At 42.3% G+C, this 20,508-nt stretch overlaps 1 protein-coding gene across 2 annotated transcripts in view; it reads left to right on the top strand.

Annotated features, from left to right (window-relative positions):
* The window catches only part of CEP120 (centrosomal protein 120), a 128,806-nt gene that overhangs the window by 51,780 nt on the left and 56,518 nt on the right, over positions 1-20,508 (top strand). For both annotated transcript variants that reach the window (XM_040415955.1, XM_040415954.1), the window contains exons 11-15: positions 465-647; positions 9,467-9,563; positions 11,807-11,944; positions 14,941-15,030; positions 16,168-16,260. In XM_040415955.1, coding sequence (XP_040271889.1) covers positions 465-647; positions 9,467-9,563; positions 11,807-11,944; positions 14,941-15,030; positions 16,168-16,260 — 601 coding nt within the window. The remainder of the gene's footprint in view (positions 1-464; positions 648-9,466; positions 9,564-11,806; positions 11,945-14,940; positions 15,031-16,167; positions 16,261-20,508) is intronic.

The following is a 20,508-nucleotide window of genomic DNA, read 5'->3' as shown; positions in this document are numbered from 1 at the left end:
GCCCCCATAATCATGTTCATAAATTGAATATCTGTAATCAGAAAATAAAAACACATTAGAAAAATCTGGTTTTAACTGGCAGATAAAACTTTTGCTGACACATTCCCTTTAAATCCTGATAGCGGGTATGTAGGAAAAGAAAAAGTAGCTATCTGGACTACTCATGTTTTACTGCAGATAAAAGTCCAAGATAATGGTGACAGATTCCCTTTAAAAATCCACTACATAGGTCTGTGAGATTTTGAAAAAGCTGATTGGAAAATCCATACTTTACTCTTTTTAACCCAAAAAGTATGTTTTTCACCAGTTTTATATATAATATATATGTAGTTTCCTCATATGGCCACTAGAGTGCAGTGGAGTACTTTCTTCCTTATGTATAGAACACTGTATGCACCTAATACCACATGAAAATCAATTGGCATTTCCAGATCTTAAGAATGTAACACCCTGATCTTTTGTAGGATGCCGCTGCTTGTGGAAATGTGGTACAAGGACAAATCTGCAAAGGATCTTCTTATTGGAGTAGCGAGACTTCACCTGTCAAATGTTTTAACTGCAGAAAAGACGCGGTTCTTAGGACGACATGGGGAGCATTGCTGGAGACAGACCTTTAGTGAGAAGGTGTCTGTTGTGTCCATAGAGGGGTAAGACATGGTCAGAAGTTGAGCAGTCTCCACATTGGTAAAGTGTGTGCTTGTGATCAGTGATGGCCAGTTCGCAGTGTTCGCCAGCGAACACATGCGATCTGCCATCTTTATTCCCAAGTCCGGCGATGCAGAAGTAAGTCCTTATCTGTGCCTGCACCGCGAGCCGCTCTGAAACACATGCCGGCTCGCGCACAGGTAAGGACTTACCTGTGCCTCGCCGGACTTGTCAGTTAAGATGGCAGATCGCATGTGTTCGCTGGCGAACACTGCGAACTGGCCATCTCTACTTGTGATGCTCTCCGCGGCCGGAATGTCACCTCCTTACTTTTCAGTGAAGCTGCATTGCAAAACCTAAAGAATGAGAGATCAGTTTTTCCGGATGACACCGGAGAGACGGATCCGGTGTTTCAATGCATTTGTTAGTCTGATCCGGATCTGTCTACAAATGCTATCCGTTTGCACACGGGGATTGGAACTGCCTGCCGGATCTTCACAACGTAAGTGTGAAAGTACCCTCAGCCTCTGGCAGTGATTGTGAACCCTTTAGAGACCGAGTGCCCAAACTGCAACCTAAAACCCACTTATTTGTTGCAAAGTGCCAACACAGCAATTTAACCTGAATACTACTATAATAAAATACCCATTCTGTTCTATTGTGAAAAAATCCACAACAAAAAACACAACCTTGTAAAATTTTGTTGCAGAAAACACAATGTGTAAGGGCATCTTAAGTCAGAGGCAAGTGTGTGTATTTTGTGGATTTTGGTGCCGTTCATACCTCTCTAGTGTGTCTTTTTTTTTTTTTTTTTTCTGTCTTTCAACAGTTTTACCAAATCTTCCCCACTGTCTTTTGTCTGCTTTATGTGAATTTATTTATATTTTTTTCCTTTTTATGTTTTTATTTTCCCTTTTTATTTTTCATTTCAAAATCGAGATCCTTCCAAATATTAAAGAATTAGATTCTTTTTTTTTTTTTCCTCCAGGTTTAACCACTTCCCATCTGGGCCATTTGCCCCCTTCCTGACCAGGCCAAATTTTGCAAAACTGACATATCTCACTTTATGTGGTAATAACTTTGGAATGCCTTTATTTATCCAAGTCATTCAGAGATTTTTTTCTCGTGACACATTGTACTTCATGATAGTCATAAATTTGAGTCAAAATATTTCACCTTTATTTATGAAAAAATCCCAAATTTACCCAAAAATTAGAAAAATTCGCAATTTTCTAAAATTCAATTTCTCTGCTTTTAAAACAGAAAGTGATACCTCATAAAATATTTATTATTTAACATTCCCCATATGTCTACTTTATGTTGGCATCATTTTGGAAATGTCATTTTATTTTTTTAGGACGTTAGAAGGCTTAGAAGTTTTTAGAAGCAATTCTTCAAATTTTTAAGAAAATTGCCAAAACCCACTTTTTAAGGACCAGTTCAGGTATGAAGTCACTTTGTGGGGCCTACATAGTGGATACCCCCATAAATGACCCCATTGTAGAAACTACACCCCTCAAGGTATTCAAAACCGATTTTACAAACTTTGTTAACCCTTTAGGCGTTCCACAAGAATTAAAGGAAAATGGAGATCAAATTTTTAAATTTCACTTTTTTGGCAGATTTTCCATTTTAATCAATTTTTTTCTTTAACACATCGATGGTTAACAGCCAAACAAAACTCAATATTTATTACCCAGATTCTGCGGTTTACAGAAACACCCCACATGTGGTCATAAACTGCTGTATGGGCACACGGCAGGGCGCAGAAGAAAAGGAACTCCACATGGTTTTTAGATGCCATGTCCCATTTGAAGCCCCCTGATGCACGCTTACAGTAGAAACTCCCAAGAAGTGACCACATTTTGGAAACTAGGGGATAAGGTGCCAGTTTTATTAGTACTATTTTTGGGTACATATGATTTTTTGATCATTCATTATAACACTTTATGGGGCAAGGTGACCAAAAAATTGGTTGTTTTAGCACAGTTTCTATTTATTTATTTTTACAGCGTTCACCTGAGGGGTTCAGTCAAGTGACATTTTTATAGAGCAGATTGTTACGGACGTGGCGATACCTAATATGTATACTTTTTCTCATTTATTAAAGTTTTACACAATAATAGCATTTTTGAAACAAAAAAATTATGTTTTAATGTGTCCATGTTCTGAGAGCTATAGTTTTTTTATTTTTTGAGAGATTTTCTTATGTAGGGGCTCATTTTTTGCGGGATGAGGTGACTGTTTTATTGGTACTGTTTTGTGGGACATACGCATTTTTGATCACTTGGTGTTGCACCTTTTGTGATGCAAGGTGACAAAAATTGCTTGTTTTGACACTTTTTTTTTTTTTTTTTTTTTTTTTTTTACGGTGTTCACCCGAGGGGTTAGGTCATGTGATATTTTTATAGAGCTGGTTTTTACGGACGCGGCAATACCAAATATGTCTATTTTATTTTATTTTTTTCTATTTTTAATTTTTTTTTTTAATTCCTTACTTGGGAACTTTTTTTTTTTTACATGTGAAATTTTATTTTATTTTTTCAACCCTTTATTTTTTTTATTTATTTTTTACACTTTTCGTCCCCCATAAGGTCATACAAGACCTCTGGGGGACATTTGCTTCACTTTTTCTTTTTTTTTTCACTGTTGATTTCTCCCGTAACTGGGGCTGACATAGTAGCCCCAGTTACAGGACAAATGCACCCCTATAGAGGCTGTACAGCAGCAATCCTGCGCTGTACAGCCTCACAGCAGGGCTGATCGAGGTCTCTGAGAGACCTCACACAGCTCCTGCACACTCCGGTCACGGCGGTCACATGACCGCCGGGCCGGAACAGGAAGCACACAGCGCTTCCTGCTCTGCAGACACAGCGCTCGGTGAGCGCTGTGTCTGCAGCGATCGTGAAGGCAGGGACACCTGGGAACTGTCCCTGCCTTGTCTTAGGGTTGCCCTGCTGTCACTGACAGCAGGCAACCCGATCAGCAGCTGCACGATTAGCGTGCAGCTGATATTTCTGACAGGACGTTTTAAAACGTGCTGTCATAAATAGACGTCCACCCATAGGACGTTTATAGTCTATGGGCGGACGTGAAGCGGTTAAGTAGTTGTCCAGCCCCTTGAAATATTTGACCAAAAATTAAGTATTCTATAAAATAATCAATAGGGTATTACTGACCTTACCAATCCTCTGCCGCTCCCGTGTTGCATCCCCGGACGATCTCTGGATCTTGGCATCCAGCGGTGATGTTTGGACACGGACATGTGGAATTTTGGCGGGCACACATCTGTGTGGAAACGTCATCGCAGGAGACCAGCGGAAACCAAGAAGTGGGGGGATTGGTAAGGTTTGTTCAGCTTATTTTATATCTTTCTAATCTCGTAGTGAAAAATTCAAGCGGCTGCATGACCCCTTTAAGGGTAGACTGCCTTTTTCATGGCTAGAATCATAGTGAATACTGTGATATTGTGACCCGCAGAAATTCTAGTGTGAGCAGAGCCCTATAATGAGGAACACTCGAACCAATAGATGGCGCTGTATGAAAAGAAATAGTTTCAGATCTCCACAGAAATTGTAATCAAAGTTTCGGCTAAATCTTGATTTGTGATGAAAGAAAATCTCTTCGGAGATGTCAGCATGGACTAAATGTTACCTGTATCACTATGATCATGCACTTCTCACGAGGATCTCCAGTATTGAAGCGTTTGAAGTTGTACTTTTGTTACAGTAAACTTTGATCAGTCAGTGGTCGGATTTTTAGGTAAACTCTTCTGAGTTTCTGCTGTACGCAGCACGGACTATGGCGTACTTTACCGTGTGCCCGACTGGGGTTTAATTTCTACTCCATGTGACAACATACAGACTTATGGGCCTGTAAGGCTGTGTCTGGGAAGAACACTAGTGCGGCGTCGCACATTATTTTGATGTCTCTGGGCAAGGCCTTCTTTTAATACACTTTTACACAAGTCAGTCGCTGGCTGAAAAAAAGCTCATGCGAACGTTCGTTTCTGGTCATTGCCCGGGTGAACGTGCCCAGCAAATGCAGCTGGTCATACCTTTTATGCAGCCCTAAAAATTGTTGTTGATTGGTAGGTAGCACATCTTCTCGTATAAATAGGGGACTTGCTGACATGCTAATGAGATAGGGTCGAATGATCGTATTAACAATCCCTGCTCCCCGTGCTAAATGACTACTGCATGTAAATGGCAGTTTAACTACCACAAGTGTGGTATGACCAAGATCACCGTGTAGTAGAACCCTAGGTGTTGTGCTGGAAGATAATGAAATCCGTATTGAAAATGCCTTCTTAATATAACTGGCTTAGTAATTGCACCCAGCCTCCTGATCCCCATTCTTCCCTGCCGTCAGGTGAGCACAGGATTCTGTCTTTCCCTGATGCGCAGTGATTTCCCATATGACGATCATGTGATGTCCCCTCCCTGTTGCTCCGCCCCCTTAGACTGGACGCCAGTATGTATCGGTGCCCCACCACTCCATCAGACATGAACATTGATATACAGTTTTCTGGAACAAGATTTGGTATAACTTGTATGTATCAGCGCTCCTGCCCTATAACATGCTGCCCACAGACTGGACTGCATTTATAGAACATCAGAATGATGGTTAGAGAAGCACAGATATCTGTCAGCACATGTCCTCAAAACCGTCCATATTTGCTTGAAATATTTAAAATATGTGGTCACATTAGGTTAAAGGGGTTGTCCAGTACAAAATACATCTTTAAAGGGGTTTTCCGGGCTTTATAATATTGATGACCTATCCTCAGGATAGATCATCAATATCAGATCGGCAGGGATCCGACATCCATCAACCCTGCCAATAAGGTGTAAGGCTACTTTCACACTAGTGTTTCTATTTTCCGGTATTGAGATCCGTCATAGGGTCCCAATACCGGAAAAAAAATGCTTCAGTTTTGTCCCCATTCATTGTCAATAGGGACAAAACGTTACTGAACTGAACAGAATGCACCAAAATGTATTCTTTTCCATTTGGTTGTGTTCTCATATCAGAGAGCAAACCGCAACAAGCTGTGGTTTTCTTTCCGTCATGGGATGCGGAGCAAGATGGATCCGTCAGGACCCACAATCCAAGTCAATGGGGACGGATCAGTTTTCTCTGACACAATAGAAAACTGATCCGTCCCCCATTGACTTTTAAAAGCGTTCATGACTGATCCGTCTTGGCAATGTTAAAGATAATACAACCGGATCCGTTCATAGCGGATGCAGATGGTTGTATTATCGGTAACGGAAGCGTGTTTGCTGAACCCTGCTGGATCCAGCAAAAACGCTAGTGTGAAAGTAGCCTAAGGCCCCTTTCACACGGGCGAGTATTCCGCGCGGGTGCAATGCATGAGGTGAACGCATTGCTTCCACACTGAATCCGGACCCATTCATTTCTATGGGGCTGTGCACATGAGCGGTGATTTTCACGCATCACTTGTGCGTTGCGTGAAAATCGCAGCATGCTCTATATTCTGCGTTTTTCACGCAACACAGGCCCATAGAAGTAAATGGGGCAGAGTGAAAATCGCAATCATCCGTAAGCAATTTAAATATTATTTTCCCTTATAACATGGTTATAAGGGAAAATAATAGCATTCTGAATACAGAATGCAAAGTAAAATAGTGATGGAGGGGTTAAAAAAATAATAATAATTAACTCACCAAGTCCACTTGATCGCATAGTTGCGGATCTCTGTCTTCTGTAATGTTGAGCTGCGAGCTAAGGACCTGTGGTGACGTCACATCACATGATCCAATCACTTGGTCCCTCACCATGGTGATGAACCATGTGATTGGACCATGTGATGAGCACAGTGATGTCATCAAAGGTCCTATTTCTGTGCACAGCAAAGAAGACGACAGAAGAGATGCCGGCTGCGCGATCAAGTGGATTAAGGTGAGTTAAATAATTTATTTATTTTTTTAACCCCTCCAGCCCTATTGTACTATGCATTCTGTATTAAGAATGCTATTATTTTCCCTTATAACCATGTTATAAGGGAAAATAATACAATCTACAGAACACCTAAACCAAACATGCCGATTTTTCTCACGCACGTGCAAAACGCATTACAATGTTTTGCACTCGCGCGGAAAAATCGCGCATGTTCCCGCAACGCACCCGCACCTTTTCCCGCAACGCCCGTGTGAAACCAGCCTAAGAGGAGATTATTGTTCCAGCTGTTGTTTCCACTATCATTTCATCTATTTTCTGAATAGCTTGTTTCATTGTGCAGTCACGTTTTTCAGTTATTTTATTAGTTATTATACCCCTGTCAATCTCTGTCAGTCTAACTCTGTCTGTGAGTTTAACACTATTAAAACTGTTTGGCTTGCACTTTGTTACACTTACTTTAGACATTCACGTGACTGTGTACCAGACATCTTATCTGTCCGTGTTACTCGCGTGTGTCACGGCCCGACAGTGGGTTTAACTGACCTAAATGCTCAGCATCATAGGGGTGTGAATAGCCCCTTAGTAAAATAGTAAATCATGTAGAGTGACCAAAGTACAGCGCTGTAGAAGTGCTAAACCTAGAGTGCAGATCTGCGCTGTGAACTCCCGCAGCCTGTTCCGGCAGGGAAACAGACTGCCAGAGTTCACCGTATCCTGAATAGCCGGATAACGCCATCCACCTCTGGATCCTCATGCACTGTAATGGGATCCGGCGATAATATGGCCGTGTTCCGACATATATATGCCGACTTTCGGTCGTACTAAATAAAATCCCGTACTAAATTTTTTTTTAATTTGCAGTGAAAGAGTTAGAGATTTTTTAACTGTGATGACCCCATTTGCAAATGAAGCTGCCCTTTGCCTGGTTTTTGAAAACCTCAGCATCACGTGATCAGAACAAGTTTGGATTAGAGATCGACCGATTATCAGTTTTACTGATATTATCGGTCGATATTCAGGATTTTCTAAGTTATCGGTATCAGCATCTAACCTTTCCGATATGCCAATAACGAATTGCGAACATGGATAGTGCTGCTGTCAGCGCGATCCGTGTTCCCTCAGCAGCACAGGGGAGAAGGAAGCAGCGTCTCCCTCCCTCCTGTTGCCGCTGCCACCAATGAGAGGAGGGTAGGGGCTGTGGTCACTGTGCCACCAATGATGTTAATTCACTCATTCATTCAAATTCAACAAGAGGAGGGTGCTGGCTGCAGAATCATATAGCCGCACCCCACCTCTATGACAAGTAGCTGCAATCTGTGGCAGTTAACCCCTGCCGCACCTGAGGGGTTAACTGTTGCAGATCGCAGCTACCGCTCATAGAGGTCGGGTGCGGCTATATGATTCTGCAGCCAGCACCCTCCTCCTGTATTTGAATTAATGGATGAGCTATCTTCATTGGTGGCGCAATGTGGACCCCCGACCCCAGTATTAAAAACATTGGTGGCGCAGTACGCCCCCCCCCCCCCCCAAGCCCCCTAGTATTAGTCATTGGTGCCAGTGACCACAGGGTCCCCTCCTCCTCATTGGTGGTGCAGTGGCAGCTTCTGATCGAAGCCCCAGCAGTGTAAGCCTGGGGCTCCGATCGATTGCCATGGCAGCCAGGACGCTACTGAAGCCCTGGCTGCCATAGTCAGCTCCCTGCTGCTGTGTGCACTAGGCACAGGGCAGCAGAGAGATTGTGAAGTCCTAGTCACCCTAATAGAGCTCTATTAGGGTGAATAGGACAAGGGTTCTAGTCCCTAAGGGAGCTAAGGCTACTTTCACACTAGCGTTCGGAGCGGATCCGTCTGATGTTTCATCAGACGGATCCGCTCCGATAATGCAGACGTTCGCATCCGTTCAGAACGGATCCGTCTGCATTAAAACTTAGAAAATTTTCTAAGTCAGAAAGTAGCCTGAGCGGATCCGTTCAGACTTTACATTGTAAGTCAATGGGGAACGGATCCGCTTGAAGATTGAGCCATATGGTGTCATCTTCAAGCGGATCCGTCCCCATTGACTTACATTGTAAGTCTGGACGGATCCGCTCGCCTCCGCACGGCCAGGCGGACACCCGAACGCTGCAAGCAGCGTTCAGGTGTCCGCTCACTGAGCGGAGGCTGAACGCTGGCAGGCGGATGCATTCTCAGTGGATCCGCCTCCACTGAGAATGCATTGCGGCCAGACGGCTGCGTTCAGGACCGCTCGTGAGCCCCTTCAAACGGAGCGCACGAGCGGACACCTGAACGCAGGTGTGAAAGTAGCCTAATAGTGTAAAAAAAAAATTAAAAACACACACACACCAAAATATTAAGTATAAATAAAAACGAAGATTTACAAACAAAAAGCGAAAGGTTAACGATAAACATGTTCATTTTCAGCAGATTTGTGTAGGAATTTTTTGTTTTTTGGTATAAATGATCGGCCTGAAAGTTCACAGATTATTGGTATCGGCTCTAAAAAAATCAATATCGGTCGATCCCTAGCTTGGATGCAATAAGCAATGTTTCTATTCACTGACAAAAAGCAGAAAGTGAAACACAACATATTGTATAAGATGTGTGAAGTAATGTTATGCAATGAAAACAATATTTAAACTGGAAAATCCCTTTAAATAGGTATTCTGTGTATTGCAAGAGAGCAGTATGTCTGCTTCTAAGATTGCTGCTTTTTATTGTTTTAGATGTTTATTTCTTTCATTTAAAGTGCTCAAAGCTGGAAGCCCTAATTTACATTTAGCAACTAAAAATGTTATTTGCCTCCTGATATTTCACTGGCTCCTCGGTAGATTGTTTTGTTCTATTTGTTTACCTTTTTTCTGAATATTATAAAGAATATTTGCAAACTTTCCTTTTAGACCTGAAAACAGAGTGGCGGATCTGTCATACGCAGTCACATTAGAGGATTATGGACCAGTGAAAGAACGGGAGGTTGTTGTGTCGGAGTCCGCCCAGGTAATACTTTTGTTATTTTATGCATAACTTGTGAGCAGATAGGATGTGCAGAACTGCTATAGGGCCAAGCTGCATAATATGCCGTTATTGGATATGTTAAAGGGATTCTGTCACCTGGATTTTAGTGACAGAGCTTTTAACATCATCACATCAGTCTGCTCGTTTTGTATTAAAATATACTAGTATTACTATCCAAAGTGATGTCCTTTGTCTAGAAAATCGCTTTTATTAATATGGTAATTACCTGAGTAAGGAGCCCAAGGGGCTGTCCCTCCGGCTGTTGGAGCCTAGACGCGCCCCTTCTCGTGGAGCCCAGCACCGCCCCACTACTAATTTATTCACTCCTCATTGCCGGCTGGCGCATGTACAGTGTGTCCTGTGAGGCTGATTCCAGGCGCTGACATGTGTATCCACGGCGCATGCGCGAGCTTATGGCTCAGCGAACGCATTCCGTGGATACACATATCAGCGTATGGAATCGGCCTCACAGGACGCACTGCACATGCGCCAGCCGGCAATAAGGAGTGAATAAATTAGCAGTGGGGCGGTGCTGGGCTCCACGAGAAGGGACACGTCTAGGCTCCAACGGCCGGAGGGACAGCCCCTTGGGCTCCTTACTCAGGTAATTACCATATTAATAAAAGCGTTTTTCTAGACAAACGACAACACTTAAGGTAGTAATACTAGTATATTTTAATACAAAACAAGCAGACTGATGTGATGATAAAAGCTCTGTCACTAAAATCCAGGTGACAGAATCCCTTTAAAGAGCATCTGTCAGCAGGATTAACTTTATTAAACCAGGCATACTGTCTTGTAGGGTTGGTCCTTCTGATTTAAATGATTTTATTTGATAAATGTGAGGTTCTTGGCAAACATATTTTCATCAAACCACCACGGCAAAGTGACCTCAGTCCAGTTGGAAACATACTCTATTTACTACTTATCTCTATGCCAGTGGGCATCTAAAATCAGGCGAAAAGACCCCACATGTATACCGTCATCCAGTGAGAGGAAGAGCAAACACTTGTGGAATAGACGGGAGGATTGGAGCAAATTCGGACTTGGAGGCGGCCACACCTCCAAGTTTATACTCCAAAGACGAAAAAATGGATTTTAATCAACACGATCAACCCTACCAGGAAGCATGACTGGATTAATAGGGTTGATCATGCTGAAAGGTGCTCTTCAAAGAAACAGATGTACCAGTAATATGGTACTTGTAAATATGAAAAGAGGAGGATAAACTGGATAGGAATTAAGGACAATATGTCAGCGCCTGCAGGGAAGGAGAAGTGGTTTACTCGTGATTGACGTGTACAGAACCTTTTCAAGCGTTACTTCTGGGTCCTAAACCACCTCCCCATAATGCCCCATAGTCTGGAATTGGGATTGCAACTGTCTGATATTACCTTGTCCCAGCAACCTTCTCCTGCCTCCTGAAGGGGTCTTCATACATTTTAGTACATATGTATATATTTGTTTAGCAGAGTGTGCTGCTCCTTACCTCTCCTTCCAGGAGTAGTTTCAGCATTACACTACATTTCGTGGCCTGCAGATTTGCTCTACCCCCTACTCCCCTCTTATTGTTGCTCCCTCCATGGCACTGGCCTGCATACATGCGGAACAGGCCAAGCGTTTTCTACCCGTGCATGATTTGTACATGCATTCACAGACCCGACCCATTAGACATGACATTATTTATAGTTTCATGTACATTCACAGAGCAAAACAGCAGGAAAGCGTCACGGGAGGCGCGTATGAGACGTCAGTAGAACGCAAATGAAACCCTAAAGGCGATATTGCTTGACACGCTGTCTAAATTAAGAACGAAGACTATTTTTGAACTAGAAGTGCATTGCAAAGTACCTCCTATCTCCATGTCTATTACACTGGATTAACGTTTAGTCTCAGAAGACCCCCTTTAAATGCCCCCCTTCCCAAGCTCTGCAGTGAATGGAGTCAGGATGGGATATATATTAGGAGGCAGAACCTTGTCCCAGTTATGCTCCCTGTAAGACCTTTTCATTGTAGTTTAGGAAAAGTGATGGTAAAAGTAAAATTTGCATAGAGAGGGCAGATTGTAACACAGATGTGTTGGTCTACATATACAGTATCATAGGCTGCATTGCTGCTCCTGTACGTTTCTGTAGTCTGTATGTTATTGCTGCTGTACTGAACTACTATGCCCATTCTCTGCTATTGTCCACTTTAATAATTATTTAATTTCTGTAAATCTCTAGAGTTCAGCGGCCCAGAATCCTCCTCCTCGGCCACCTTCTCCCAAACATGCTTCAGAGCCACGTGAAACCCTTGAGTACAAAGCCGCCCTTGAGCTGGAAATGTGGAAAGAAATGCAGGAGGAAATGTTTGCAAGTCAGGTACGCGGTGTGTAGGTCTGCCACTGGTGGATGATTATATTTCATGTGATCGTCACTTTTACCATAAAATCCTCCATAAACGTAACCTTCAAGGGTCTGATATGCATACCCATCCATACAAGCCTCTCAGTCTACATGCAATTATACAAGCATGTACAGCGTTATTTGACGTGATATTCCGGACAAAAGCTGAAAATGCAGTTGCTGGCGTGGAGATGCCCAACCCAGATCTAATGTTTTTCTAATGTAGTCCCCACCAAATGGAAAATCCACAAATGGTTTTTGTTTTTAGTGCTCCAATGGCTGTGCATTGGTTGTCGTGACCCACGTGAGAACCTGTAGAAGAAGAGTCTCGCTGTAAACTCTATGGTTCTTTCCCTATACAGGTTCCCAGTGCTTCATAACTACCCGAGTGCACAGGCAGGCTATAGGAACAGCAAGCCAGAACCCATCTGTGGATACCCTGATCCACGGGTGTCTCCTGTATCGCTTTTGCTTAAACAACTTTACACAGGATAGGTGACAAGTGTCTTATTGCTAGGGGCCTCAATGCGGAGACACCCGCAGATTACCAGAATCGGGATCCTTGTCCTGAGCGGTGGTCAAACGGGCATTGCCTCTCCATGTAAAGTGTATAACACTGCTGAAGATAGCAGAGTACATTGTTCTGCCTTCTCCAGCAGTGTCATAGAGCTGGGAGCAACAGAGAGTCTGCTCGACCACTGCTCCAGTCATACGATGGACATGGGATCCCCATCTTCATTATCAATGGGAGACCCAGCGATCAGACACTTTTGGATGGATGGCTGATAAATTGTTATTTTGGGACAAACCCTTTAAACTATGTGATGTGTATTAAAGGGGTTATCTGGGAACAGATATTGATGGCCCATACTATCATCAATATCAGATCTGCAGGGTCTGACACTCGGGATAGCCGCTGATCAGCTGTTAGAAGAGGCTGGCCACGGCCTCTTCCTAGGCCAGCAATGTCGCCATACATCGGTCATGTGGCCTATTTGCAGCCAATGGGGCCAAGCTGTTATACGAAGCACTGCTACTATATGATGTATGGTGCTGTGCTCTGAAACCTGCCGATGTCATAATGAAGACCTTTCCTGAAGATAGGTCATCATTCTCTTTTTCCAGGATGTCCCCTTTAAACTAGTGTGTGTGTGTGTGTGTGTGTGTGTGTGTGTGTGTGTGTGTGTATATGTATATGTATGTATGTATGTGTGTGTGTATATATATATACCTTGAGAAAATGAGGAAGCAGCACACTGTATGAACACGGGGTGCACGTCAGGCTGGTGAGGACCAGCACCTAGGTCCAATGAGCTAGAGATGAAAAAATAGCCAGCAGCACTCCAGGATATCAAAAAGCAAACGGTGGTTTATTAGACCCAAAGTCAAGCGACGTTTCAACAGCTTGACTTTGGGTCTAATAAACCACCGTTTGCTTTTTGATATCCTGGAGTGCTGCTGGCTATTTTTTCATCTATATATATATATATATATATATATATATATATATATATATATATATATACACATATACACACACACACACACACACAGTCATTATGGGGGCTTTAAGTCTTTGGGCAGCAGTCGTATTGCTTGTGCACTAGATGTGACCTCCATTATGCTTGGTGTAGAGATTCTTCCCAGTCACATCCCTTCTTCAGCAGTATATCCAGTGCTCTCATACGCCAGGTCTGTAGAAGATGATTATATGCCAGCATACTTTTATCGTCCGTTCTAGTAATAATATAGACGCTGTTGGCAGGAACCTTGTACTGTTTATGAGATTCTTTTCAATAACGTAAACTTACATTTCTATTAAATAACGTTGGAATGTTCTGGACTTTATATCTGGCCTGGCCGCAGTTCTTAAAGATTTTTGTGTGCCTGTTTACAGATCATGTTAGGTAGGTTATACGCTTCATTTTAACTTTCCAGGTCTTTAAGGCTCATTTATTTTATGCCATTAAGAAAGGGTACTTACTGTATAATGCAAAGTGCAGCTACTTTCTAATGCAATTTCTGTTTCAGTTCATTTTCAGGATCTCTGCCTATTGCTAAGTGGGAATGTTGGTATTTACATCATTGTAGACAGGAGTCCAGCCTATTAAAGGGGTTGTCAGAGTAATAAAACAAAGTTCTCTTACCTTCCTGAGCCCCATCCGATCTAGTGCTGCGCCTCTGTCCTCCCTGCCAGGCTGCAGCTGTTACATATCATTTTGGTTGCAGCGGTGATGTCCTGTATACTGCTGCAACCAGTGCTTGGCTGTAGCGGTATACAGGATGTCATTACTGCAGCCAAAATGGCTGTAGCCCCAGAAGAAAGGACAGAGCTGCAGCGCTGGATTGGGGGAAGTTCGGTCAGTACTGTAAAGTTTCATTTTATTCTCTCTGACAACCGTTTTACACTTTGTCAAGACTAAGAATTGTCGCAAAATTTCACCTGCAGAAGTATTTGGTCTGTTGGGTTCACAGCATCTAAGTTTACGTTCTTATTTGGGGTTGCGGTAGAGACAACTTGCGAGTCATGCTATGACCTCCTTCACTTTTGAGGCTGCACTGTGCATGTCGCTGCAATCTTGCACTTTTTGATAGTAGTTATATCTTCAGCAGCACACTATGTACGAGGCGTCATATAGATGAATGAGGAGGACGATGATGGGTGGGGAGGTGTCCAGGAGGGATTTTATAGGTGATGGAGTAATCCTCTAGTTCACAGGGGAGAGGGGTCAGACTTTCAAACGCATGACCAGGTACCCATAATGAAAGGGTTCAAAATGTATGTTTGTACCTGAGCTGTGATGGAACCAAAGACACTGCTAGAATATTGCTGGTGAAAAGCAAAAATGGACCAGGATGCATATTTAATTCAGTTCTTCTCCCAGTCCATGATTTGTTCAAAATGTGGAAGGATGAAAGGCATTTACTAAATGACTTTAACCTGAGTTTTGTTGCTGGTTTTCAATGGACAGTTGAAGAAGAAAGAACTGGCCCACATGCAAGTCCTGGTAGAGGAATGGAAAAAAAGGGATCGAGACAGGGAGGCGTTAGTAAATAAAAAGGTAAGACTTATGGGTGCATTAAAGGGGTATTCTAGCAGAAAAGAGTGTTGGAAAATAACTTATACTCTCCTCGCTGATTTCCTGCTACTGGAGCAGTCAATGAGGTAAGTAGAAGCTTTGCTATTTTTTACAGCATTTAAAGCCCATCACTAATCTTTTCATTTTTTTTTCTCTCTTTCTCTTTTGTTTTAAAGTGGTTTTCCAGGACTTTTATGTAGCTGGCTTGTCCTTGGGGTAGGTCATTAATAACAAAATGGCAGGGTCTGACTCCAGGCACCCCTGCTGATCAGCTCTGGCACCAAAAACGGCACCCACTGTATACTGGAGTGAGCTGGTTACTGCAGCACTGCTCCCATTGAGATGATAGCAGTGCTGTGCTAACCAGCTCCGTCCACTACACAATGAATGGAGCTACTGAAAAACAGCAGTTTGACAGGGGTTACAGAAGTCCGAATCCTACCCATCTGATAATAATGACCTAACCTAAAGCCTGTATTACACCTTCCGATTTTTCTGCAGATGATCGCTAACGAGCGTTCGCATGAACACTTATTAGCGATCATCTTGCAGTGTAATACTGCTGCCGATTGCCCGATTAACTAGCAAACACTCGTTTATCGGGCAGTACAAATCTTTTGACCTGTTAAAAAATGATGGTTTGCAGGCAGCAGATCGTGATGTCTAATAAATCTGCTTCCAGCAAACTGCTGTACATCATGGGGATGAGTGATGGCCTAGTGAGCGCTCCTCCCCATGCTGCGGGCAGGCGATTGCCGGGTAGGAACAATGGTCTGCCATATTGGGCGTAATACAGCCTTTATCAGTTTAATTGTTCTGGACAAGCCCTTTAAACTTCAGTAGGTTGTCTATTGAATCCAGCGTGGCCAGGCTTCTCTACCTCCCAGCGATCATCTTCATGTGACAACCCCGTTTTATATGACAAATTGTGTGCTTTTTGTATGTTCTAGGAGCTTTCCCACAATGGGCACTTATTACCCATCCTGAGATAGTTGATGAATCTCTGATCCCACACCTAACACTGTGTACTCAGATCTATATATATTTTTTACAGATGTGTAATATTTATATAATTTTTGTTTCAATGTTGTAATTCTCATTTTTGATGTTACTTTACAGCTTGCAAACTATACAGCTCAGGAAGAAAAACTGCAGAAAGCTATGGCCGATTTAAAAAAGCGAGAACATCAAATCACAAGTGACGAAATAGAGGTTTGATCTTCTTCTCTTTTATCCATTTGCTAAAATTAGAGTCCATCTTTATTACCATCTCATTGAAAATTTCCAAATGATCATTAAGGCAAAGTGATCGATCTTAAGAGTCTTTTAAAATGAGAACATTCTAGTTGGGACAAACTTTAGAATAAAAAGAGAAATAAAGGGCTCATGGGATATAGTACTATAAGAATTTATAGTAAATTGCTTCAGTCCCAAATACAGCAAAATAATCCTGTAAATTCTGTCTTGTTGCGGACAGTGATAAGTTGTTCACATTAATTCTTCAATCTCATATATTGTAAATTACGACCATGCGTCTATAGTTTCACCTATGAAATGTAAGGCTTTCCGTCTAGGCGAGGACGGACTAGGGGAGTCATAAATCTTCAGGGTCATGGAGAATATCCTGCTTTGTGTTCTTGGCACAATCCTATTGGTAAAATCCGACATTTGCTATGATACAGACATAAAGCAGAAAGTAACTCTGGTGCCTTAAACATTTCCTTATCTAGGACACATTAATTTATTCTGGACATGTTGACATACTGGATCTGTACTAGGAAAGTTTTATTCAGATTGCCTTCTGTTACAGTGTAAGTTTGCATGTATGAAATTTACTTTGTATTAACAGTCTCCCTTAGCCTTTAGATTTGCGATTTTATTTTCAGCCAGTTAGTTAACTTATATGCCCAGTGTTTTTACATCTTTGTACATCCTGGAAGGTTGATGCTGTAGGATAATAGGATTTAAATTTTTTCTGTGTTACATGAGGAGTCCTTACTTTCTTGCTTGTTATTTTTATTTTTTTCCCCTTCCTGTGGTAATGATGGTTGCTTAAGGGGAGTCATAACCTTGATTCTATTGAACTCATGCCAATAGACTGTAGCACACTTTTAAGATCCTCTGTCAGCAGGATCAACCCTATTAAACCAATCATACTGCCTATTAGGGTTGATCATGCTTACAAAAATGATTTTTATTGTCTGTATGTTAAACAGCTCCAGAAATATGTGTGTTTTTCATATGCAAATGAGCACATTGGAGTACCAGGGGACGGGAGTGAATCCTTGGAGCACCGCTTTTGTAACACCTTGTGCTCCGCACACTCCCCCCTCCCCTTGATTGACGGGGCTAGACATCAACATGCTGAAGGCAGAGCTGTGTCATAGCATGCACAGATCATATGCTGTACACTACTTACTATAGCCTTATCAGGTTGAGTATAGAGGTTTTCTAATATATATTACTGGTATGCCTGGTTTAATAGAGTAGATCATGCGGACAGAGGCTCTTCAAAACATACCCTTGCTTCCCTTCTCGGTTTTTACATCCCCAGAAAGGAACTTTTGTTTCATATGGAAATGAGGCACCAAGTGCTCAGGCTCACCACCTCAAACTGATCCCACTTTATAACATCCGTCCCGTCCTTCAGACGTCAATGTTTTCTGCTGCCAACTGATCCAAGCCATTGTGTTCAATGGTAACTGTATAAATTTGTATGCGCCGGGCACCTTCTAGTGGTATATTTTAGGATACGCAGAGAACTAGAGGATCTAGAACCGTATTGGGGAGATTGAGCAGTGTATTAATGCCAGTTGTCTGGTGTAAATACGTTGAGAAATATGATGTTCAGAATGAATGCCATATTGCTAAAATGTTCTTTACACTTTTTCTGACAAAAAATAAAAAATTGGGTGATGCAGTGTGCATTTTTTATTTTTTATTTTTTTTCATTTCTAAGCAAAAATAATTTAATACAATAAATTGTAACTTCAGCACAAATCTCACTGTGGGGAAGGAGGGATGCTCACCGAAAAGGAAAGCAAGGTTATGTGTTAAATCTGCGGCCCTCCAGTTGTTGTAAAACTACAACTCCCATCATGCCCTGCTGATGGCTGTAGACTGTCCATGCATGCTGGGAGTTGTAGTTTTGCAGCTGGAGGCCCGAAGGTTGAGCATCGCTGTGTTAAATGATTAAGTGTGCTGTCTATATGAAGTCTATATTGGTGTTTTATTAGGCAAAATCAAGGTTACAGACTCTATAATCTGACACATGTAGTCAATCAAATGGTAAGACCACCGTTCACTTAAAGGACTAGCCCACATATCCATAACTCAGTATTGGGCAGTACAATGCAAATGCAGCAGTGTTGATTTTCTAGATAATGGTGTTCAAACAAGCATAATAATATCCCAGGACAGTATTTTTCCACATGTCTTACTGAGGTTCAACTGCATGCAGATTATCCACAGATGCACGCCAGGAAGAACCGATTTTGGGGGGAAAAAAAATTCTATGCAATTTGTCATCGGACGATTTTGGTAGAGCATCTTGTGAAGTCGACGCTGTTAAGGGCTTTCCATTAAAGTATGTTAGTTGACTGATGGACCATCCATCAGAGGGGAATGCCTTTCCCGGCCACGTGCAGAAATATGTTTTGATAGTGGATCCACTGGTTGTTTTTCCATCACCCACAAAAAGCATAGTAATTGGTGTAGGGAAGGGCACTTCCCATGATGGTGCTTCTTCACTACCTCCAAAATGGAACGGTGCTCAAAGTTAGCATTCTTCTGGTAGCATCATATACAGCCTACTGAGCGTTAGGTATGTCTGGTGAGTAATATACAGTTGTGGAAGCCTGTTAGCGGTGAGGAAAACAGCGAGATTTAACTGGGCCACAGGGGTCTGATTAGTATATATTTCACATAAAATGTTAGATATACACTATGCTGTCTTAACGAGTTTTGTGATAAAGTCTAGGATTTGTAGTATCTCTAGTGCCCAGTTCTTAGGGGTGTCTTAATAGACCAAATGTAACTGTGGTATGCAACCATAGGATGGACACCTGAACCCTACTTAGATTGGGGAAGAAGGATTTAGTTATACCGTAGATACTCAAGTTTGTTATAAAATGAATAGCAGCTAAGGTAAAAGTTGACCTGTTCTCCTGCAGCTAGGGGTAGCTGTCGTCATATATTAGTCCTTTTTTTTCTGACCCATGAAAGCAGTGCAATGATACATATGTAGAGGAACTTATTGTACACATCAACCTGCATGGTGAGCGCTCTTGCGACCAGGTCAGGCTTATTACTCAAGTGAATACCACTGATTCTCCAAGTTAGGCCTCCTGCACACAACCGTTTTTTTTTTCCCCGTTTACTGGCCGTTTTTTGCGTTCCGTATACGGAACCATTCATTTTAATGGTTCCGCAAAAAAAAAACTGAATGTACTCCGTATGCATTCAGTTTCCGTTTTTCTGTTCCGTTTAAAGATAGAACATGTCCTATTATTGCCCGCAAATCACGTTCCGTGGCTCCATTCAAGTCAATGGGTCCGCAAAAAAACGGAACACATACGGAAATGCATCCGTATGTCTGTCTTCCGTTTCTGTTCTGTTTTTTGCGGAACCATCTATTGAAAATGTTATGCCCAGCCCAAGTTTATCTATGTAATTACTGTATACTGTATATGCCATACGGAAAAATGGAACAGAAACGGAAACAAAAAACAGAACAACAGATCCGTGAAAAACAGACTGCAAAACACTGAAAAAGCCATACGGTCGTGTGCAGGAGGCCTTAGTAAACCAAAGAAGAGGCCTAACTTGTCAATGATGATTATGGCCACAGCAAGTGAGAAGACAGTATCCCTAAGAAACATGCTTAAGTTGTCTGCATATAGTACTAATTTATAGGAATCCCTCTGCAGGACAGACCAAAAACACTTAAGGTTGCATATATGAGAAAGGGGCCAGTATGTCAACAAGTAATGCAAATAAGGCAGCTGAGAGGAGGCGCCCTTGAAGAGTTCCCCTGTGAAGCTTGAAACTAGATGACTAGCAGCAGTTTAACACCTTGACTTTGGGGAAAGTATAAAGTGACTGGACTGACCTGTGGAAACTGGGGCTAAACATAAGCGTTCCATGGTGGCCCACAGATTTGAGTTAGACTTTTTCAACATGAAGCTGGTTTAATCACTGGACAATGCCCAGGTACTTTAATGGAACCACCTTGGCTAAAGTTTTAAAGTCTCATTGGTTAAGGGTCCATTCACATGTCCGTATGAATGATCCGGATCCGTTCTGCAACCATTCATTTTCAAGAACTTCCGGTCCGCGGCTCCGTAAAAAAATAGAACACGTCCTTTTCTTGTCCGCAGCTGCGGACAAGAATAGACATTTCTATTGGGGTGCCGGCCCGGTGTTCTGCGGATCTGCAAAACACTACGGACGTGTGAATGG

The sequence above is a fragment of the Bufo bufo genome, chromosome 2 (assembly GCF_905171765.1).
Source record: "Bufo bufo chromosome 2, aBufBuf1.1, whole genome shotgun sequence".
NCBI lineage: Eukaryota > Metazoa > Chordata > Amphibia > Anura > Bufonidae > Bufo > Bufo bufo.
The sequence above is the reverse complement of the archived record's forward strand: the minus strand, read 5'-3'. Positions and strand labels throughout refer to the sequence as shown.